General features: G+C 37.7%; 1 protein-coding gene across 7 annotated transcripts; it reads right to left on the bottom strand.

Moving 5' to 3' along the window:
* Positions 1 to 355: 355 nt before the first annotated feature.
* On the bottom strand, positions 356 to 22,294 carry LOC108110297 (tyrosine-protein phosphatase 10D). Of its 7 annotated transcripts, none has more exons than XM_017219302.2 (12): positions 22,053 to 22,294; positions 20,276 to 20,702; positions 10,626 to 10,872; positions 8,314 to 8,592; positions 6,815 to 7,493; positions 6,299 to 6,747; positions 5,468 to 5,896; positions 3,268 to 5,408; positions 2,947 to 3,205; positions 2,756 to 2,884; positions 1,696 to 2,212; positions 356 to 1,324 (listed from the first exon to the last, which is right to left on the bottom strand). In XM_017219302.2, the coding sequence occupies exons 2-11, from the start codon at positions 20,444 to 20,446 to the stop codon at positions 1,719 to 1,721; spliced, it is 5,277 nt and encodes a 1,758-aa protein (XP_017074791.1). In that variant the 5' UTR covers positions 20,447 to 20,702; positions 22,053 to 22,294; the 3' UTR covers positions 356 to 1,324; positions 1,696 to 1,718. The 7 variants fall into 7 exon arrangements, with proteins under 7 accessions (XP_017074791.1, XP_017074788.1, XP_017074789.1 ...); XM_017219299.2 differs by having other exon boundaries at positions 1,696 to 2,230; positions 22,053 to 22,293; XM_017219300.2 differs by having other exon boundaries at positions 1,696 to 2,230; positions 21,957 to 22,053.
* Positions 22,295 to 22,525: the final 231 nt, after the last annotated feature.

The raw sequence follows: 22,525 nt of genomic DNA, 5'->3' as shown, positions 1-22,525 counted from the left end.
TTTGAAAATGTTAGTAAGAAAGGAAATTTGTAAGACCTTATCTTTAGTAATCTTAAATTTGTCCATGAATTTATGGTTTCATGCCTTAATACTCTGCCTTTAAGTTCATTTTTGAAGTTTCTTTTCTACACCTCCATTAAATTTTTCGAAAATTTATTCATTTTTATTCCCAACAATTTTAAATTTGACATTTTCGATGCTCAGCTTAAAGTTGATGCATATTTTGCAGCATGCTTTTAAGCTGCTCCTACCTAATAAAAGTTTGCATACTTTTGCTCTAGACTAAAAACCTGTGTTTTGACCAAAATCAAAGCTTTCTTTCCCCTACTATTATCACAAATAAATAAAACCATTATTTTTTTTTTTTTTTGTTCGTTCATGTTCTCAATAGAAATTTATTGATCTTGTGTAGATGCACATTTATAAAAATAAAATAATTAAATACAATAAAAATAAATGCTAATAACTTTAACTGCACAAAATGTTACAAATTGCTAAATTGCTGCCCTGGCCAGATCCAATGGAATCGCATATATGTGGTACATATATAATTATAATTCGAGACAGATTAATGGCCAAAGAGCAAGCTGTGGAAAGCTGCAATGCAGTTAGAGCCAACATTTCGCTGACTAATAATCATGGACTAAAGTCTATCGATATAAAGTAACTATAACTATAACTATAATAATAATAAAAATAATACACAATCGTTTTTAGAATTAATAGTAATCGTAAATATAGTCCATATAATATCGATCGACGCGCACACATTATATATATATATAAAAAAAAAAAAATAATGGAAACAAATTTACAAATTTCTATACACAACACGCAAAGAGCAAAATAGTAATAGTAATAATAGTGATATATATATATATATATAGTAGATAATAGGTACAGGTGTATTGATAAAATAGTATAAAATAGGTAATAGATTATTACACCTGAAGCTTAAGTTTACGCTCTTGTTGGTTTGGTCTAATTTTGGCGGCATTACACATTAAATAAGCGGGCTAGCTAGCTTAGCTCTATGGCAAACAGGCGGTACAGCGTACACGCGCATAAATGGCACAGGCCAAAACTTGAGGCCTTTTCTCCCAAACCGACTTGGCAGGATAAAGGCCACAAAACTCAACTCATTTGACAGCAACTCCAAATGCCATTTTGTAGACAAATCACATCCAGCACATCACAGGCAGATTTTACGTACAGTATATGTATAAAAAAAATAACTATATATATATATCTTTATGTAGATATTCCCCAAAAACAGCACAGCAAGAGCATCCTCAGATTCCCGTCTCAGCTATGCCCTCGTCATCTGAAAAAGTTGAATTAATAATTTATAGTAAAAAAAAAAAAAAAGTGATCTAAATGATTGGAATATGCAAGGAACATAACACATAAACTAAGACAGGCTAATGTGGGTTTTGAATTTTTCTCTATATGTTTTTATTTTTTGTTTGTTTGAATATCTAATATGTTGTTTTTAATCAACCCATAACCGTGTTCATGTGTCAATGTTAGTTACTGTGCCAGTGCGGTTAGAATTTCGTGTTTGTTTTTTTCTTTTTAGTCTGGGGTATAAAAAAGCGAGTTAAAGCAAGTCATTTTTTGGGGGGGAGTTGGGCGGGCATGGAGCATTCAAAATTCGTTGGGTCTGTGTTGTTGTGTTGTTTTGTGGGTACAAACCTAGAAAAAAGTCGACTTTTCTATCAATACCACCAGCCATCCTCATCGGCAACAGCCCCATCCTTGGCCTCCTCGTCGTCGTCGTCGTCGTCTGTGTCAGTGTCAGTGTCTGAATGGATGGCCGTGGCCTTTGTGCCAGTGCAGATTCTTTCCTGATCTTGTTTGGGATGCTGCTCTATGGCCTCCTGGATAACCACATGAACATCCTGAGTGCTGCTACTACAGCTGGCCGATGATAAAGTGGCCGTTGTTTCATTGTTTAACGGCTGCTGGTCATCATCGTCCTCATCCTCATCTTCCTCTTCATCATCGTCATCATCATTATTATGATGATGATCATCATCATGGCTAGTCTTGTGATTCTCTTCCTTGGTCAACTGCTGCTTCTGCTTTTGCAGCTCCTGCTCCTCATCTTCGTCCTGATCCTTGTCAGCGATTAAATCAGCATCCAGTTCCTCGGCCCTGGCCAAAGAAGCTCTTATGGGCAAGGTTCCCATTTTGGTTTGCGGCTGGCGCTCTAAGTAAATTTTAGTCACTTTTTTGTGTTTTTTTTCGGGGTTTTTGATTGGATTATGTTTGGTTTTTTTTTTCAATTTATTTGCAGGAATAGAAGCATATGAAAAGGTGTGTAGGTTAGGCGGTTTTTGTGTGATTTACAATTGTGTTTTAATTGGTGTGATGATGGATGGTGTGTTTGTTTATGATTGTGAAAAGAAAGAAGAAAATAAATTATTGAAAAATATAATATGGTTAGTTACGATCTCAAATAAATTAAAAGGGGAAAAACCTAGGAAAACCGCAGCCACAGAAAAATCAATATGAACAAAAAGAAAACACCAAAATTGCAAATTATTGAGCAGCCCGTATCCAAATTGTGTGTGTGTGTTCATTAAAAAAACAGATTAAGTTAATCAGCAAGAATTAATCATAAAACTTGATCCAAAAAGAGAGAGTGAAAAAAATAGAGAAAAATCAGATAGAATAAGAGGGGTAGGGGGCAAAATGGGGAATACTTCTGGGATTCCAACTAGAGGAAGGAAGAGTATACTATTCAACTCACCTTCATAACCATCGTTGGCATGTAGCTCGAGTGAATCGGCCAGCAGATGCTCCTTGCCCTCCAGCACCGCCAGCAGACACTGATGGATGCACACATACTGCTGCTCCGTCTGCACCATGAAAACGCGCTCTGTAAATATGTGGAAATATTCATTAGTTCAAATAATTTCAAATCAAAACAAAAATTCGCACCTTTTCGCATGGCAAATACGATGCCAAAGATGTCAACGTAATCTGACTTGTGAATGTGCTGCAGTATACGATCCAAAGCTATAAACGTGCCCGATCTGCCCACTCCTGCACTGCAATGGACGATAATGGGACGCATATCGGTGCCAATGACATCGCGGAAGGCGCGTACAAAGCGCACCAGCGATTGCGGCGGCTCTGGAACTCCAAAGTCCGGCCATGTAGTGAAATGGAAATGCCGCATTATCCGCGATTCGCAATTCTGCAAAAATATTATAAGGTGATTAAGGAAAGGGAATACAAGTGCGCTTATCAAATACTTACCCTTGAGACCATAAACTCTGATATGCTCCAGTCGTGGAAGTGCGTGTCAATAATCAACTGCACTTTGATGTCCCCGTAGAACATGGCCACCCGATCGACGGGCCAATATTGATCGCACTTCTCACGTCCCTTCTCGAAGCATCGCGTTAGCATGACAATGGCCCGTGAATTACTCTCCCAGCACATACGCCAGAACTCCTCGCGTGTGGAATGCAATGGTCCCTGGGTGACGATGAATTCACGCGGGGAATTGTGTCCCGGCATATAGTTCGCATTAATATAATCCGAACCATCGTCATCGTCCACCGGCTGGAGCTTAAAACGCGAATGATCAAAGGGCAGGATATTGGTGAATCGATTCTTGGGCCGATTGCAGGGTAGATTGGCAAAGCTGCAAGCTTGATCGCGTCCCACATGCTTCAGTTCCTCGAATTCCTCGCTAAAACGAAAATCCGAATCGGCCGACATGAGTCTGTAGTGTTCGGCGAAATCTTTTACATGAACCGGACGATTAGGTGTGACGTAACCCTCGGGCAAGGCGGCCAGCTCATCCTGCATGCGGGCCAACTTGGAGGCACGCCGTATCAATTGGCAGCGATGCTGACAATATACCACCAATAGCACCATTGCCACCAGCAACACCGCCGCCATGGTGGCAGCCACTATTACGGTATCACTACGTTCGGTCGTTATCGGAGAACTATACGCCGTATCCGTGAACTTATCCTCGTCCGTAAAGGCACGCACCTTAATCCTGTACGTCGTTCCAGCCCTCAGTGGACCATTGCAATAGCCCGCCTGGTGTTTCTCGCAGTTGGCTGATCCTATCGTAAAATGCTCCGCTTCCAGAGTGTTTCTTCTACTGCCATTGCTGGTGAGGAAGGGATTGTATGGCTCTATTGCTTGGTAGGGCAACCACACGGTATATGCCTGGACATCCTGCCAACTGGGCATCTCCAAACCGGACGCATTCTTGGTCACATCTTCAGCTATGATTATCGTATAGGATCTCACCATGCCATGGGCATTGGAGAAGTAACCTTGACGGAAACTGATCTCTATGGTGCTACTCGTCCTGCCAACTTCCAAGGGTGTTACACTGGGTTCTGGGACAGGAGGTGCCAGTATGGGCATTATTTGAATGTGTTCCCTTTCGGCTCCAAAACCCAACGAAGATTTCGCTTGGATACGGAATATATACTGGTTGCCAGGTACCAAACCTCCAATTCTGCCCTGCGTAGCATTCGCCGGGAATTCATAACTTGACACATCAGCTGCATCGTCGGCATTCTGGCATATAATGCGGAAATAGTCAATGGGTCCATGCTGTTCGCCGGCTTCCAGAATCCATTCGAAGGTCACCTCACCGGGCTGCACATCACTCGGTTGGAAGTAGTCCACCTTTCCGGGTGGTGCAGCCAGCGTTTTATAGCTCGCCGATATGGGAGCACTGCTACGCATCAATGTACTGCCTGAAACATCCGAATCGGCGCCCAGGGTGGAACCAGCTCGCACCACCACGGTAAATGTATAATTATGATACGGACGCAAGCCCTGCAGCGTAATCTCAGACTTTTTGGTCACATTCTGGAGCAATTGTGGTGCCTCCTCATCAGCACTTAAATACTGCAGTTCGAAATCGGTATATTCTCCAGCAGGAGCTGTCCATTGTAGACTGATCTCACGGGCAGCCACCTGAGTGGCCTTTAAGTCACTGATGGGCAGCGGATGCAGGCGATATAACCGCTGGACTGGCAAACTGGCCACTCCTCCACTCACTGTCCAAACGGTAACGTTGTACAGCTTTCCTGGGGTCAATCCCGAGAAACTCAACTTACGTTCCGTATCGTTGGCCAGTTTCTCCTTATCCTTGATCTTTGGATCACCCATAGAAAAGCGATATATATCGAATCGAGTGCTATCCGCTGGAGTGGGTGTGTAGCTAAGGGTCACAGTTTCGTCCTGACCCTGCTCATGTCCAGCATTCGCAATAAAGACATCGGATTGGATAAGTGGCATGGTGCGTGTGGAAAGATGAGTAGTTCCGGAACGAATGCCATTGGAACTGGCTTGTACTTCAAAGCGATACTGACGACCTGGGGATAGTTCTTCAATAGGTATCCTTACGCTGGGTGAGCTTACTAAAGAAAGAGCAAAACGATTAGATTAGATTAACAATAGAAGGGAATATTCAACTCACAGTCGTCCAGTTGGCTAACATTCTTGAACTCCACACGATCGGCATCATCGGTTGGCCACCATTTGAGCGTGTAGAAATCTACATGCCCGTCGGGCCTGGGCCATTCCAGGGTGAGATTACGTGAATCCACCAATGGCACCACATTAGAAACCGGTTGCGGTGGCATCGTCACATTCAGCTCAAGCGGATGTGGGCTCTCAACGCCAAAGCTAACGGTGTTCACCTGCACCAGATAACGTTCGCCATAGTGCATATCCTCGATTCTTGCCTCGTTCTCATGCAATCCGGCAATCCGCTGCCAGGGAGAAGCATCCGTACGATAGCGAACCACATATTCACTAAAATCACTGCCCTCCGGTGATTGCCAATGGAGAACCACCAGATTCGTGTGCACTGTCTGCAGGGTGAGATTCTGTGGCGGTTTGGGAACTGTCAGGGGGGGAAGTAGGTGTAAAATATTAGCAATTAGCAAACTATTACCAAAAACTAGCTTCTTATAACAAAACTAAAATATGACATGAGTAGCTAGCATAGCAGATGAAAAGTGGTTACACCACACAACCAGTTTGGCCTGTCCACTAATTAGGAGCTCAACAGCGCTCAATAAACGAATTTAATTCATAATTTAACAGGATTACGGCATATATTATCAATCGGTTGCTATGTCTAAACAAATTCTAGCGCTGCAACAAAGTATCTTAAACCAGATATTAGCTAACAAACTTGCTGACGTTTAAAACTAATAAAGAAGATTTGGCTATTGGCTATTCCTCCTTAGATGCTTAATCTTTGGATAGTATATGGTTATTAATATCTATATATTCTACTTACAGACTGCCTGGAAATATGAATGCGGTTCACTTCGGATCCCATGGCTGATGGCATGCACCTTAACCTCGTAACCTGATCCAGGATGTAGATAGTGAATCGTTAAACTCGTCTCATTGGTGGCCATTGTGCGCTCCTCGCGCGTTCCATTACGCTGATAGTGCACCTCATAACGATCCTGACGAGAGTTCACATCACTCCGCCAGCTAAGCATGAGACCCTGATCGATGCTCTTCAATTCCTGGATTAATGGCGCTGCTGGACGTGTATAGCGTATGATATCGCTGGCATTGGAGGCGACACCTTTAGACAATGCCTGGACAGAAATCAGATAGCGACGTCCTGCCAACAGCGAATCCAGTGTGTACTCCGTGAGATTCGTGGTGATCTGGGATTCGGTGACAACTGGAAATAGTGGCGGCACCTCGCTTGTATTGGTCTGCTCATGGTAGCTAAAGGTAAATATATAATCTTGTTTTTAATAAGAATTCAAATCGGAAAGCTAATCCTTACTCCTACCTTATTCTGTAGGCATCCTGTCGGCCTGTTTCCGCCGGTTCCCAGGAAATGTGCAGGGCATTACTGCGATCATCGAGGAATCCGCCCAGACTACGAACTGGACGTGGACGCAATGTTATCTCTCCGCTGACTGGCCATGAATTCACATTGTCTGCTATCGTCTTGACCACCACTTCATAGGTGCGTCCCGGTTCCAGGACATCTGGATAATCAAAGTATACCGACTCGCCTTCCGCTGCACGCGGAACATTAAATATCCTTCGCGACATGGAGAGCATCACCTGGTAGGCATCGAATTCACTATACGTTCGCGGTGGATCCCATCTCACGCGAAAGGAACTCGATGTGGTATAGGCCTCATCGAATGTGACATTCAGGACACGTTCTGGTACGGTTAAATATCTGGCTGTGGTCGGTATCGATGATGTTTCATCCTCGGAAACCGTTTGCACCGATATATTGTATTCCCTGCCGGGAACAAGACCCTTGAAAGCCGCCTGAGCCGGTCCCGGAGGCTCTCCTTCCCGTTCCACATACAATACACTCTGTATGGCATCGTCCGGTGTTATGGATACCCTGTAGTGAGTGTAGATTCCAGCAGGAAATGGTGGTTGCCACAGCACCAGCAATGTGGTCTCATTCCGGAACCAAACGATGAACTTGCCCGGAGTGTTGGGTTCTATGCGGTAAATGGAGATGCAACGGATGCACAAAGGGATTCGGAGATGCAATGAGAGTTGGTCAAATGAAAGTCTAAACTAAACATCTAAATGTGAGTTGATTAGGGAATTTGGGTTAGTGCAGATTATTAGGATTGTTAAATAAAAAATAAATTACTACATTCCACAGTCAATTTTGTTATTGCTTCACTAATTGTTTCTAATTAAATAATTATCTAATAATCTCTGTAAAATATTTACATTTTTCGAAATAAAAAATAAATCCAAATTATTTACAAGAAATCAAGAAACATTACCACATCGACTTTAAGACAAATAAAGACGCAAAACGCCCAACACAGTGGTACCCAAAACCTCAACCCAATCTATCTATTATCTAAAAATCTATTTAAACTAATATTAAAAATTTAACAAAACGAATTGGGCGCCACTGTATGAAAGCGTAAGGAAATTATACTAATCAACTGACCCGTCAATCGTTTATTAACAAATTTAACTATTCTTAAAAAAGGACAATAAGCTAATTAAGGAAAGGATTTAGTTGGGTTTTGTGTGTAGAAGAAGGTTACCTTCAGGTTGAACAGATTTTTGACTTCCCGCCGACTTGAGAGCATTTTATAGTTATTTTCAAAGTGAGAGAGAGAGACACGGGAGACAAATAGAATTTGAAATGTTAGTCATGGCCCATCACCAGATTACGGGTTGCAAGTTAGCTGATATTCGAATATATATATATAAAAATATATATTCGATATCTGTTGGATTAGAAATTGCACCTGCGGTGCGGACTACGCGTTCCAATCCTTTGTCCTGACTTACTTGTGGTGAAGTTGCGACTCGTATAGGCCACCGATTCCTTGCCCTGATAAACGGAGTAGGCCTGAACCTGGTAACTTCCACCGGGGGTTAGTTCTTTGGCCGAAAGCTGCAGCGTTTCGTTGCCATCCAGCGTATAGCTACGTTCAAAGGGCAGATCCGTGAGTCCCAGCACTCGGATCCGAAATCCCGAATATCGACCAGTACCCGGCGGTCGCCACGTTATAAAGGCACTCTTACTGGAGCGCAGTTGAACGCTCAGATTAGCTGGAGGATCAGGAGCTATTTTTTTTTGGAAAGGAAACAAAAATAAAATATTATCTTTATTTTACAATTTTAAACAAGAGGAAACGCTATAGTCGAGTGCCGCGACTATAAGATACCCGTTACTGTTTTACAACATTTTAAAATATTATTTTGCTAGTGGAAATTCACAATGCGCCACCTATTGTCAGAGGAAGTATGTTGGGTATGCCTACAGTGACGTCACTGCCCATGTGATAAATATAAATAGCGATATAATGTTCCGATTTGAAAAATCTTTGGTAAATCGATAGATATTAACAGAAATAAGTTACACAAGGTCAAACGAAGGCATTCATAATAATATTATAGACTCCACAGTTTTCCGCGGTTTGTGGGCGTTAGAGTGGGCGTGGCCGGATGCAACTTCGTGGCAAGTTGCAGAGGCATCTCCTAAATACGTGTTCCTAAGCAAAATTGTGTAGCTTTTATAGTTTTCGAGATTTTTGCATTTTTGGTTTTTCGGGTTTTGTGGGCGTTAGAGTGGGCGTGGCTTGATCGGAAAAAAACAATTCGCATTGGGAGCATCATCGAAACCTACATGCTTAATCCGAACTTTCAATCTCTTATAGTTACCGAGATATCAGCTTTTCTCGAAAATCCGAAAACCGTCTTTTGAGCCTTGTGGGCGTATGGGTGGGTGTGGCCGGATAGTAGTACCACTATAAGATGCGCTGCCATCTAAAGATTATACTTTCTGAATTTCAACTTTCTATCTGCAATAGTTCCTGAGATTTCAGCAATTTTAGTTTTTTGCGATTTGTGGGCATTAGAGTGGGCGTGGCAGGATGCTGTAATAAACTTGCGCTGTCCCGGGACCTCAAGAATCTTCATGCTTAATCTCAACTTTGTATCTGCTATAGTTCCTGAGATCTCAGCGTTCATACGGACGGACGGACAGACGGACAGACGGACATCGCTCAATCGACTTCGCTATTGATCCTGATCAAGAATATATATACGAGGTGTGTTCAAAAAGTAAGGTGACTTTTCAAATTTCTCGGGCAACATATTTTCGATTATCGTTTTTTTTGTTTTGTTATATTGGTACACTCTTCCCTAACATCTGTACCAAGTTTCAATGGAACATCCTCTTTTGTTTGGTTGTGAGAGGCGTAAAGTTACAAGTTGTTTTGCGAGCTCGGCGATTTTTTGCTATCGAAAAATATGGATCAAAGGATTTGCATCAAATTTTGTGTAAAAAATAAAATTAAGTGCTCTGAAACACTTGAAATGTTGACAGTGGCATACGGTGAAACTGTTCTGAGTAAAAAAAATGTGTACAAGTGGTACAAACTCTTCCAAGATGGCCGGGAAGATGCCAATGACCAGCCTCGCTCTGGACGCCCAAGCACGTCAACAACTGATGAAAACGTTCAAGCAGTGACGAAAATTGTTTTGGAAAATCGTCGAATCACTATCAGAGAAGTTGCTGAAGATGTCGGTATATCGCTTGGCTCGTGCCATGAAATTTTTTCAAACGTTTTGGGTATGAGTCGTGTGTCAGCGAAGTTTGTTCCGAAATTGCTGAATTTTGAGCAAAAGAACCGTCGCATGAGCATCGCTCAAGAGCTGTTGAATGACGTCAACGACGACCCAGATTTACTCAAAAGGGTCATAACTGGTGACGAATCATGGGTATATGGTTATGATATCGAAACCAAAGCCCAATCGTCCCAATGGAAGAGCCCAGACGAGCCAAGACCGAAAAAAGCAAAAAATCGCCGAGCTCGCAAAACAACTTGTAACTTTACGCCTCTCACAACCAAACAAAAGAGGATGTTCCATTGAAACTTGGTACAGATGTTAGGGAAGAGTGTACCAATATAACAAAACAAAAAAATCGATAATCGGAAATATGTTGCCCGCGAAATTTGAAAAGTCACCTTACTTTTTGAACACACCTCGTACTTTATAGGGTCGCAAAAGCTTCCTTCTATCTGTTACATACTTTTCAACGAATCTAGTATACCCTTTTACTCTACGAGTAACGGGTATAATAAGACACTTACCTGTTGTTATATTCACCGTCCAGGTAAGCAGCTCTTGATGCGTGGAATTTGTATAGTACAGCCAAAAGTTGTACTCCGTTCCCGGCAGAGCTCTGGAGAACTTGATGTCCTTGCCAATCTCGCTGGCCGGGATTGTGGTGTTTGGCTCTGGAAAGCCAAAGGGCGGACTATAGTCGATCCTGTAGAAGGCGTTGTCATTGCTGCTCGCATTTGGTACATTAATCACCAGATCAGCGGCATTTGTGTGCTAAAAAGGGAAGAAATAAAACCATTACAATAAATTCGAATAACTAATAGGGTTTTCGAAACTACTTAAAATGCCTGTCTAATTAAAACCCAACAAATCAAGGCACTTTTAAAAAGTACAAAAACCAGAGCTCAAAGCATTTAAATAAAACCCCAACCAGCGCGAAAAGTTCTCAAGTTCTGGTTAATAGCGTCTATAAATAATCTTAAAAACAGTTTAATTAGAACTGAATAAATAAATCAAGTTCTAACCGCAACAATTACGTAAGTCAAGGTTTTTTTTCTTCTTGATACAGAGTCACCGTAAATCTTAAGAAATTCCTAAAACACATCACCAGTTTGAAAATGTTGTAAGTTTGTAATTAACGAAAACAGTTCTAGTCTAAAGTTTATTGTGCTTTGTGATTGAGTATTCATTATTTGCATTATTTTGACCACAATACAATATTGAGATCCGAGTTTCCTGTAACTTGGGAAATGCAAGATAAGGATTTCTCGCAAATTATGATATTTTCTTTAAGTTTTTTATCGTAACTCGACTAAAAATTGTCCCATACGAAAACAACTTACTGATTTGAACAGCTAACGATCCCATCTTTCCACCCATAAAACTGTCTGGTGGGTTTTGGGAAATTTATGTTTTGTCATTTTTTCGTTTTTTCGATAAGGGGTACCATCATCAAAATAAGCGAAAAATGGGAAAAATTGAAGTTTCCCAGTTTTGAATGCAAATCAAATGGGAATCATGGCAATCAAGTTACGAGCCCTACGAGGTATTACATTCCTCATTTGGACCATTTTTGGTTGTGCTATGGCCAAAAATCCGATTATTTTGTGCCCAAAATTATGCTACGTCTTTTGGCAGCAGAGATTCCGGTTTCCTTGCCGTTTCGTAGCTCTTACTTTGTCAAAACAAGCCGCATATCCTAAACAATGACTGTTTTATGCAGCTAACTACCGAAACTTAAATCCCCTATACTTGATTTTATCATTATTGTTTTGGTTTTTCGGTGCGAGCTCTGATTTAATGACTAAAAAATCGAAATACCTATTTTTAACAGAAATTCGCAACGTTATTTTCGGAATTTAGCTCTAGCTCAGCCAAAACAAGACGCAGAGCGAAAAGAACAACTGTTTTGTGCTGCCAACGACCAACACTAACAACCCCTATCACTCGATTTTCGATTTTGGGAAAATCAATTTTGGCCGAAATTTAGCATTTTTGATAAGGGGTACCATCATCAAAATTTTCAAAAATGGGCCAAAAATGAAGTTCCCCAGATTTTAATGCAAACCAATTGGGAATCATGGCAATCAAGTTACGAGCCCTACGAGGTATTACATTCACCATTTGGACCATTTTTGGATGTGCTATGGCTAAAAAACTGAATTTTTTGTGCTTAAAATCACGTATACGTCGGTTGACAGCAAAGAGCCCGGCTTTGTTGCCCTTTCTTAGCTCTAACTTTGTCAAATCAAGCCGCACAGCTAAAACAATGACTGTTTTGTGCAGCTTACTACCGGAACTTAAAACCCCTATACTTAATTTTATCATTATTGTTCTGGTTTTTCTGTGCGAGCTCTGATTTAATGACTAAAAAATCGAAATACCTATTTCTGACAGAAATTCGGAGTAGTATTTTCGGTATTTTAGCTCAAGCTCGGTCAAAACAAGCCGCAGAGCCAAAAGAACAACTGTTTTGTGCTGCTAATGACCAACACTAACTACCCCTATCACTCGATTTTCGATTTTGGGAAAATCAATTTTGGCCGAAATTTAGCATTTTTGATAAGGGGTACCATCATCAAAATTTTCAAAAATGGGCCAAAAATGAAGTTTCCCAAATTGGAATGCAAACCAACTGGGAATCATAGCAATCAAATTACGAGCTCTACGAGGTATTACATTCCTCATTTGGACCATTTTTGGCTGTGCTATGGCTGAAAAACTGAATTTTTGTGCCCAAAATTATGCTACGTCTTTTGACAGCAGAGCTCCCGGTTTAGTTGCCGTTGCTTAGCTCTAACTTTGTCAAAACAAACCCCATGGCTTCAATAAAGACTGTTTTATGCAGCTAACTACCGAAACTTAAAACCCCTATACTTGCTTTTATTATTATTGCTCTGATTTTTTATTGCGAGCTCTGTTTTAAGGGCTGAAAAATCAGGAAACCTATGTTTGTAGTTGTGATTATTTTTTGTATAACATATACATACAGTATCTGTATGTGATTATAAATAAACATGTAAACGAGATTGCCCGTGAATCCCCAAGGCTATATCAATCGGGATTTTGTGAGATATGGGTACGTCTACTCCTTAGATCCGCATTTGCTTACCTCGAAACTGACCTACATTCGTGCAATCATTCTTGACCGACGGCGGCGATCCCCATTAATCACAGAGCTACTGAAATCAAGAGATAACAGCGTGGATCTCTTGGTGATCATGACTGTATTATGTAGTATATCTATATATAATATATACATATACGAGGTGTGTTCAAAAAGTAAGGTGACTTTTCAAATTTCAAATTTTTCAAATTTTTCGATTATCTTCAGTTTTGGGAACAAGAAAAAGTCACATGGGGCCAAATCCGGTGAATATGGTGGCTGAGGCATTATTGTGGTGTTGTTTTTGGCCAAAAAATCCAAATCCTTTGATCCATATTTTTCGATAGCAAAAAATCGCCGAGCTCGCAAAATAACTTGTAACTTTACGCCTCTCACAACCAAACAAAAGAGGATGTTCCATTGAAACTTGGTACAGATGTTAGGGAAGAGTGTACCAATATAACAAAACAAAAAAATCGATAATCGAAAAATTTGAAATTCGCGAAATTTGAAGAGTCACCTTACTTTTTGAACACACCTCGTATAACTTCTAAAAGGTTTCGATAATCGAAAAATTTGAAATTCGCGAAATTTGAAGAGTCACCTTACTTTTTGAACATATATATATATATAGTATATAGTTTACTGAGCCAGCCATACAATGGAAACGAAAGTGATTCACGAGGGTTCCGTTTGGTTGCAAGTGATTGCATCTCGTGCTGTGTGCAGTTATTGAAATTGGAATTATATAAACCAAAACCCACAGCACAACATATGGATCACACATGACCGACCTAGACATCAGTTATCTTCAATGAGCGGCCTTTGGAATGACCATCTATGTGTATATATGTATATGTACATATATATAAATGGGCACAACAATGGGTTTTTCCACACAACCCCGACCTCGTTTGTGATTTTAGCGAAAATAAGGAAAATCACGTCGGATCTCTTGGCATTTCTTTTACCCTTCCTATAGTGTAGCAGTTAAGCATTAGGTATGCGAAAAGCAAACTAACTCTAGTGTCATTTCTTTATAAACAAAATATGTTTACTAATTCCGTAAGATGGGCATTTCTCAAGTAATTAAAGAACTTCGATCGTATTTCCTGTCTGGCTTATCAAAAGTAAATAAAAGACCAAATTGTTGGTGATCAATTTCTGGGGCCTATACCCAGGAATTTGCAGATTTAAATTACCAATAAACTGTAAACTGAGCGTTAAAGAATCTTCTTTTGAGGGTTTCAGACGAGTGTTTACCTGATTTTTGTTTATAGATATCATCATATCAAATGGCTCATTCCATATATATTATTTGCATTTCAAAGCAATGATACTTCTTTAATAGTCGTACCTGATCGCCTTAAATAAGGAAACCAATAGCCATATCATTCCTATCCCGATCATATTATGGCGCAATAAATATCCCTAGTACCTGCTAATTAGTCAAATAAAATGCGATTTCGCATATAAAAAATATAATGCAAAAATTAAATTAACAGATGGCGATCTATTTGTTTTATTGTCTCTACCGGCAACTTGTTAATTTCCTATGGTGTGATCATTTAATGGGTGGTATATACACTATATATATATATATTTCTATCTATATATAAATGTTAATGACGCTAATCACGTTTGGAACGTTATACGGACATTAGCCAAATGCTGACGTCAGCAAAAATATAAAAAAAAAAACGGATATGCGATATCGAATTTCTGAGTCTACCCAAAAAAAAATAGATTTCTACACCAGAAAACTGGAATTTCCGACCATTTTAGAAAACATATCCGGAAAATAGCAATTGAAAACTGTGAATGGAAAAAGGCTGGCATATATGAATGATAGGAAAAACTAATTTTCCTACGCTTGAAGTGAAAATGCAATTTGAATATGATTTCTTAATTTGATTTAGCAGTTGTTGTTGTTGTTGATTATTTTTATTGCATGTCACATGCAAACTGAAAAAAATGAGTAATAACAATGGCAAATTGCATGTGAAAACGGAAGTTAAAGTGCTTTTTAGGCAAATCGAATCAAAAACGATCAGCCGCCCATTTTTCACAATAAATATAACCCTCCCATTTTTTAAATATTATATTTTTTTTTTGATCATCGACACCTCTGATCACGCCCTCCTAACTTTTGTTTTTCTCTACTGTTATTTTCAATTTTGTTGTCCTTCACAATTTGCTAAATGAATATGACCTTTAAGCCTAAATGATCATACTAATGGTCATAATTAGGATGATGGGGGCATGATTATGACAGTGATGAGGCGGAAACCGAAGAGTAATCGTTATCATATGAACTCGAACGTTTTAACTAAGCATAAAAAGTTAAAAATAAACCTTTATATTCTATCTCCTGCCATAAAACATTCAACTAGTTTACAATACAAAACCAAATAGCAACCGATAAATGTGCAATAACTATTTCCGAAATCACTATAACAATATAATCGATATGTTATTAAGTCAAATCAATTCAAATTGCCATAGTTTATCACATGGTTTGAGTAAAATGATATCGAACCAGCTAAATACTTCCTTTGAACATCGATTAGTTGCAATCGAAATGGTGCAATCGATTATTTCGATTTATTTGCACATACTATCATTTGTTTAATCGACAGTTACTTACATTTGGGTTAAGCCATTTTGATTGACAATTTAAGTTGGTTGATTTTTTGTTTTTTGTTTTTATTTGGTTTTGCCTTTCACTTTTGTGTTTTAGTTTTTTCGTTTTTTTTTGCAACCCATGGGGATTTTTTGAGAAAGTTTGGGAGTAATATATCAACAAATAATCTTTTTTTAAATGAGAAAATTAAATCAAATATTTTATACTTGTAATTTCCATAAAAATATTCCACTGAACCTTAAAAAAATTAATAACACCGCCCGTTTAATCATCATAATTGCTAAAATAAAGTAAACACTATTATAATAGTTTTTTACTAAGTGACCAGAAAATATGAAGCCAGTGCGAAAATACCGCATAAATCGAAATCAAAACCGGGCGGCATAAAAAAAAGAATAAATAAACGCAACGCAAATTGAAATCGCAAACGTGGAATGCGTGAGATCGAATTTAAGGCTTGTTTTTCTTGCGAATGTGTGATTTTATTTCATTTTTTATTTATTTTTTTTTTTCTGGTCAGTATAAAACGCTGTAGGTTGTTTGCTAATTATTTTTATGCGCGTGCAAGAGAGAGATGGGCAGCAAAAAAAAGAAAAAAATACACAAATCCAATGCAAAATCAAATATCAAAACCAGTTCGGTGAGCCAAAAAGCTTCTCTTCAATTTTGCTTTAATTTTTTTGTGTCGTGCGTAGTCTCTTTTTTTTTTGTCTTTTTCTGTATTTTTTTTTTTTTTAAGATATATCTATACTTTTGTGTGTCCAATAAACAAATTGTCGTTTTATGTCCAACCGCTCTTCCACCTGCAATTTGAACTTATTTTGACCAAAAGCAAATCATTTTTGTTTTCTCGCTAGCTGGTTATTCATTTTTGTTTTTTTTTGCTGTTGTTGTTTTGCGCTTTTGTTGTTCAGGTCGAGTTGGCCCAGTTTTTTGTGTTGGCCCCGCAATTAATATCAATTAATTAGTAGTTGCTTTGTCAGAACAGCAAAATAAAAAAAAATAAAAAATCTAAAAAAAAAAAAAAGAGAGAGCAAGAATTTGGTACAACGATTAACGATCAAAAATAATTGGAGATCAGCACAAAAATTAGCCAGAAGTCATGGAAGTTGAATATGGCATGTAAACGCAAAACTCTACAGATCACAAAAATGCTTAACAAAAATAAATAATTATATTGATAAATGGACATTTAACAACCGCAAGCGATATAACAACAGCAACAGCAACACACAATATTTTATAGCTTTTATATAAGTCAGTAAACTCAACAACGGAAAATAAAACCGGATAAAGCAAAGATTGCACTAAACTGGTATAGAAATCATATTATAAAATTTTAAAAACTGTACAAACTGAAGTTTAAGTATCAATATTTGAGCTTTCCAAAAAAAAAACCGTTTATTATGTTTATAAAACATTCCCCTTCTTTTTTTAATTACAAAAAAAGAAGCAAAGAGTTAAGCACCCTCCAGTGAATAAATTATATTGTAGGACCCCAAGCATGTGATATATCTATTCTTAGAACCCGCCACCACTTCAATTGATGGGGTCTATAGTCAAGTGCAAATAGAGATTAACAAGCCATAAATGGATATACTCGTATATATATATATTCTCCGATTCTCTGTTTGACTTGTCACTTTGCATATGGAATTCGCTTCCTGTCTTATTTATTTTGCATTATTTTGCTCATTTGCTGAGAGAAAGCCAAAGATTCCTCTAAAGTTCAGTGGTCTTTTTTTTTTCTCTGATGGACATTCCTTTTGAATGGCAAGTGAACATAAAATAATGTGAAATTCTGACATTCCAGTGGGAGTGTCTGCTCCATTTAAGCCAACTCCACCCGCATGCCAATTAGTAGTAAATATCTTTCTCTTTTTAACCCAACTCCAAACTAATTCTTCGGCTGCTCCTCTTCAGCTGCCATATAAACAATGGTAATGGTACAAAAAAAAAAAAAAAAAAAAAATAAAAAGGAAACAGTGAAGAAGGTGCCAAGAGCCCATTAAAACTGGCAAACCACAGGCACTTCAAGAAGTACATATACGTAATAAAAAAGAAGCACCCACAAGAAAGTGGAAGAAACAGTAGCCTCTAAAGAATCAGAGAGAGAAAAAAAACAAAGAAGAAGCCCCCACAGCACAGAAAAAGAAAACAAAATTACAATTAATTGACCAAAAGTTAATTTTACATCGATCCTACAAATTGTAAACAAAAAACAAAAAAGAGGGAAGATTCCCCAAACAATTGAGTGGTTTTTTGACTTTAGTTTGGTTTTCCAAAGGGTGGTTTGCCTAATTTCCCTCAACACATCTCCAAACACTTGACACAGTTCCAATATTATCCCAAGAAAATAGGGGCCAGGGATCAGCTTAATTGCCGGCACTGCGTTTTTGATCTCTAATCTAATTGAATTTTCAGATGGCTTCCAGAATGACAATAGATTGACGAAAAAGATGATGTATTAATTGGCTAATTTAACAAAAAAAAAAAAAAGGAAAGGGAGTTTAGTTTATTTGTTGATTTTAATCAATATTTAATATAAAAGATTACTTGATAGTAAAGTTTTAAGATTTTTCGAAGCTATGCTTATCTTAATATAACCATTTTTAAACGGAAATCAAGTTATCTAGAGACTGCCCGATATTTAGCCATATTTATAGTATCGCTGGGGTTTTCGAACCATCCAAAACCACTCACACTTACTTTTTGTGGTTACGCCGCTGTCATCAATTCCGCCCCACTCTCTCCTCACCCAAAAACAAAAACAAAAAAAAAAACTTGGCTGATGTCATCGCCACTCTTCTTTGCTGGCATTTTTTATAAACATTTTTTTTTTTTTTGGACGCTTAGTAATACGAATACTTTCGGCCAAGTTCGGGCGATAAGCCGGCACGTAATGACCCGCGATCCGCGATAAAATGAAAGCCAAAATCAAGGCGGCAGACACACGTGAGTTATAAAACATATAGCAAAACTGATATAACAATTTATCCAAGAATTTAAGAAGTTATGGTAAATTATTTACACAGAAAAGAATCAAAATAAGCCATGAAACGGGGAATTTTAAAAAATTTATATAATTTTTGATGATAGTTTCTATTTTAAATATATAAATAACTATTATAAAATCAATCTAACAGGAATTATCAGTTAATACACAACTTTTAAAGCTCTTTAAACGAGTTTAGCTATAAAACTGAACATAAAGTTCTATTAAAAAATAATAGTATTATGTTAAAATAAAGTTAGACCTTAAAAAGAACATCAAAACTTTTTTCTGAGTGAGGAAGTTCCAACGACAGCGACATCAGAACCAACCTTGAGTTTTACTTGCGTTCGCTTTTTACTCTTTTTTTTTTTTTTTTTTTTTTTGTATTTTTTTTTTTTTCATTTTACTGCGGGATTTTGTTTTTATTGTCTTTCGCTTGTGCTCAACAATGCGACAACAATGCAAAAACGAAACGAGTTTTGTAAACGAAACAACAACAGCGGCTAAAATACAACAAAATTCAGTCAATAAAACAAGGAATAATGACTGGAATAGGCCCACAAATCACCCATCAAAATTGCACACAATCAACGGATTCATCACCTATAGGAGTCACAAAATACCTGCCATTCATTTCAGATCGACTTTTCACAAATTTTCAACTTTTAATTGGTCAATTTAACAAAGCCAATAAATATTTTAAGCCATTCAAGTTAGTGAGAGATGTTTAATAATGATAATTGTATTTAAATTTGTGTCGAAAAACAAGTAAACCAGGTTTAAGACCCTAAAACAAACATAAAACAATGTTCGAAATTAAAGATTTATATAATTCCAAGAGACTTTAGCTAAAACCTAGATTTAGTCAGATTTTTAGTTTAGTTTTAGTGAGCGGTTCAGCGAGTTGATATTGAAATATAATATAACGCACAAAACCAAACTCAACTAGAACCGGACAAACGAGTTCCTAAAAAACGCACCCAACTAGCAACAAAAAAAAATAAGAAAAAACTAAAAAACTGAATAAAGACATTTTCTGACAATCAAATTGGATAAATAGTTAAGCTGTAATTTTGGAAAAACCCCAAATTATATAGATTTTGTAATTAAATAACCGGCGTAATTCCAGGCAGCAATGCATTTCAATTTCATTTTAAATTAAAACACAATTACAATTTCAGGAGAACTTTTAACTTTAAAATATATACAACTTTATGATGTTATTATTCAAAAATTTTAAATTTTCAACTTTCTTTTTTCCAATTTTACATTTTATTCATATATTTCCCCCAAAATATTTTATAACCTCTTCCAATGATATCCTGAGAATTTTCCAACAAACAATTTCACCCCCAAAAAAGGTAAAAAAAAAAAACTTTTTTGGGTTTACCTGTCGTTTTATCTTTATCTTTTATGTTTTTTTCTCACTCACCTGAGTCCAAAAAATTGTCAAAATGCCAACAACAAGCCACACATATTGCTGTTGTTGGTAACAGTTTTGTTGTTGTAATCGCCGCCTCTTTCGTCCATGTGTTTGTCTTTGTATTTGTTGCTGCTGATGATGTGCCCGTAATTGTTGTTGTTTTCGCGTGGCACAGTCCATTTTTCAAGTACAGTAAAACTCAATGATTGTCGAAGGTTTCGCAGATTTTTGTTTTGCTTTTTTTTTTGTAGGTTAGGGAGGTTATGGTACAAAGAGGGGTGTTTTATGTTTTTTTTTTTTTTTTTTTTTTTTATGTATTTTGTATGGCTATAACATGGTCATTCGTTTGTATTGCACTCGCATATGTATATATCCACTGTATATACATTTGCGTTTATATTATTACTTAATTAATATTGCACTTGTATTGCACACTCTGTAACGGGAAAATGTGAGAATTATCGTTGAGAAGAGATAAGAAATGACAAATAATAAAAAAAAAAAAGTAGGTCCATAGTAATTGTATTTTAATCTGATTTTCATTTACAACCGCCGGCGAATGCAAGGAAAAATGTTTTATGGGCAAACAAATTTATAACGGCACTGTTGCTCACACACTTATACAAACGTATCAGTTGTAGGAAGAGAAGAAGCAGAAGCGAAAGCTGCAGGTGAAAAGCAACTAAAAGAGAGTAAGAGAGCAAGACACTATCTTTTGTGTCAGCGAGCAAGGGAGAGGGGAGATAAAAATATATAAACCACGCACAAAAGTACAAGTGCGTGTGCGTTGCACATATGTAAGCCTCCGTGTATGTGATCAACTGTGAAGTGATCGAAAACAGTCGCTTGATGCACACTATCACACACACATGTGCGACTGTAACGGCGCTTTACTACTGGTACAGTGAGATCTCTGGTAAAAGGGACTTTATTTAGCAAAGGAGATTTGAAAATATGCATTGAAATTTATATAAATGGTAATGGAAACGATAGTTAACCAAACTAATTAATATATAATATGATAAAAAAAAAAATAAAGAAAACTTAAAATTTGATATTTATTTTAAGGACTTTGAAAGCAGTAACTTATTAGGTTTATAACCTTTTAACGAGCGCCCACTGTGGCATTACTGTTTGCTACCGTTGTTATTGTTGCTGTATTACGAAATATCCAGCAATTAACAGACAATTGTTGTTGCCGCCGCTTTTTTGCACTTAGTTTTTGCACCACCACTAGTTTGTGGGCGTGAGTGTATGCTATGTGGTGTGCGTGAAGTAAGGTGGAGTAAATTACAATAGCGGGCGGTTAATGGTGATTGCATTAAATGCTAATTGCCCGCATTTACTTTTACTCCGCCCTTTCTCTCTTTCTTTTCTCCCCACTCACTCACTTACACTGATGCACTTTGCCCACACAAGCACACCAGCAACTACTAAATGCGGCGGCGCAACGGCGTCGACGTCGGCAGCGACGTCATCCACAAAAAAAAATTAATTCACTTGACTGTTGCTCTTTTTCTCCTGTTGCTTCTTTTCCTCCTGTTGCTGCCTCTTCTACTTCTTGTTTTTGGTTTTTGTTGCACACCAATTAAAAACAAACTAGTCACGTTTCATTTTAAAAGGAAAACATTAAAAAAAAAAGAACAAACTTCTGGCGCGTCGGCGCATTCATAGAAAAAAAATCACGCACAGAAAAAAATTAATATTTGTGATGCAGCCAAGAAAACTGCAACTGATATTCATGCACTAACTGCCGATTTTTATTCACTGATAATTTGTTACTAACATTTGTTAACCAAAGCAGCCTGCGAAGATGAGGCACACGACACGAAACATACAAACGGAGCGATATAAACGGACACGAAAAAACAAGACGAAACGAACGTCTGCAACAAAAAACAACGAGTGTGACCTAATTGTCGCAAAATATTCACACCAAACTATTTTTACGATAGTATCGATATATTTAATAAGACGTTTTTATTAGGGTGACCATATGTTATCTGGCGCCATCTACGATATTGTATTATTTATTGTAATCGATATTTAACAGTGAAGTTGTTCAGAGTTTTAAGGGACAAGTGAAGAAAATTCAAAACAATTAATTTTATTTCATCTTACAAATAATTTTGATAACTCAATAATACTAGATCCTTGGTATAATTCATATAAAAACATGTTAAAGTTTAAATTAGAAACACTACGAAAACAATATTTAAAGGTCTCATATAACACGAATAAAAGTATTAAATAGAATAC

Source organism: Drosophila eugracilis, unplaced genomic scaffold (genome assembly GCF_018153835.1).
Source record: "Drosophila eugracilis isolate 14026-0451.02 unplaced genomic scaffold, ASM1815383v1 contig_2147, whole genome shotgun sequence".
Classification (NCBI taxonomy): domain Eukaryota; kingdom Metazoa; phylum Arthropoda; class Insecta; order Diptera; family Drosophilidae; genus Drosophila; species Drosophila eugracilis.
This window is presented reverse-complemented; position numbering and strand designations above follow the sequence as displayed.

Bases quoted from the DNA above. Each gene is read 5' to 3' on its own strand.
- LOC108110297 (XM_041818082.1), bottom strand. From the start codon at position 20,446: ATGGACTGTGCCACGCGAAAACAACAACAATTACGGGCACATCATCAG. The intron at 10,873-20,275 runs GTGAGTGAGAAA...TTCCCTTTTTAG, and splicing joins TGACAATTTTTTGGACTCAG to CACACAAATGCCGCTGATCT. The intron at 5,409-5,467 runs GTGAGTTGAATA...CTCTTTCTTTAG, and splicing joins TGTTAGCCAACTGGACGACT to TAAGCTCACCCAGCGTAAGG.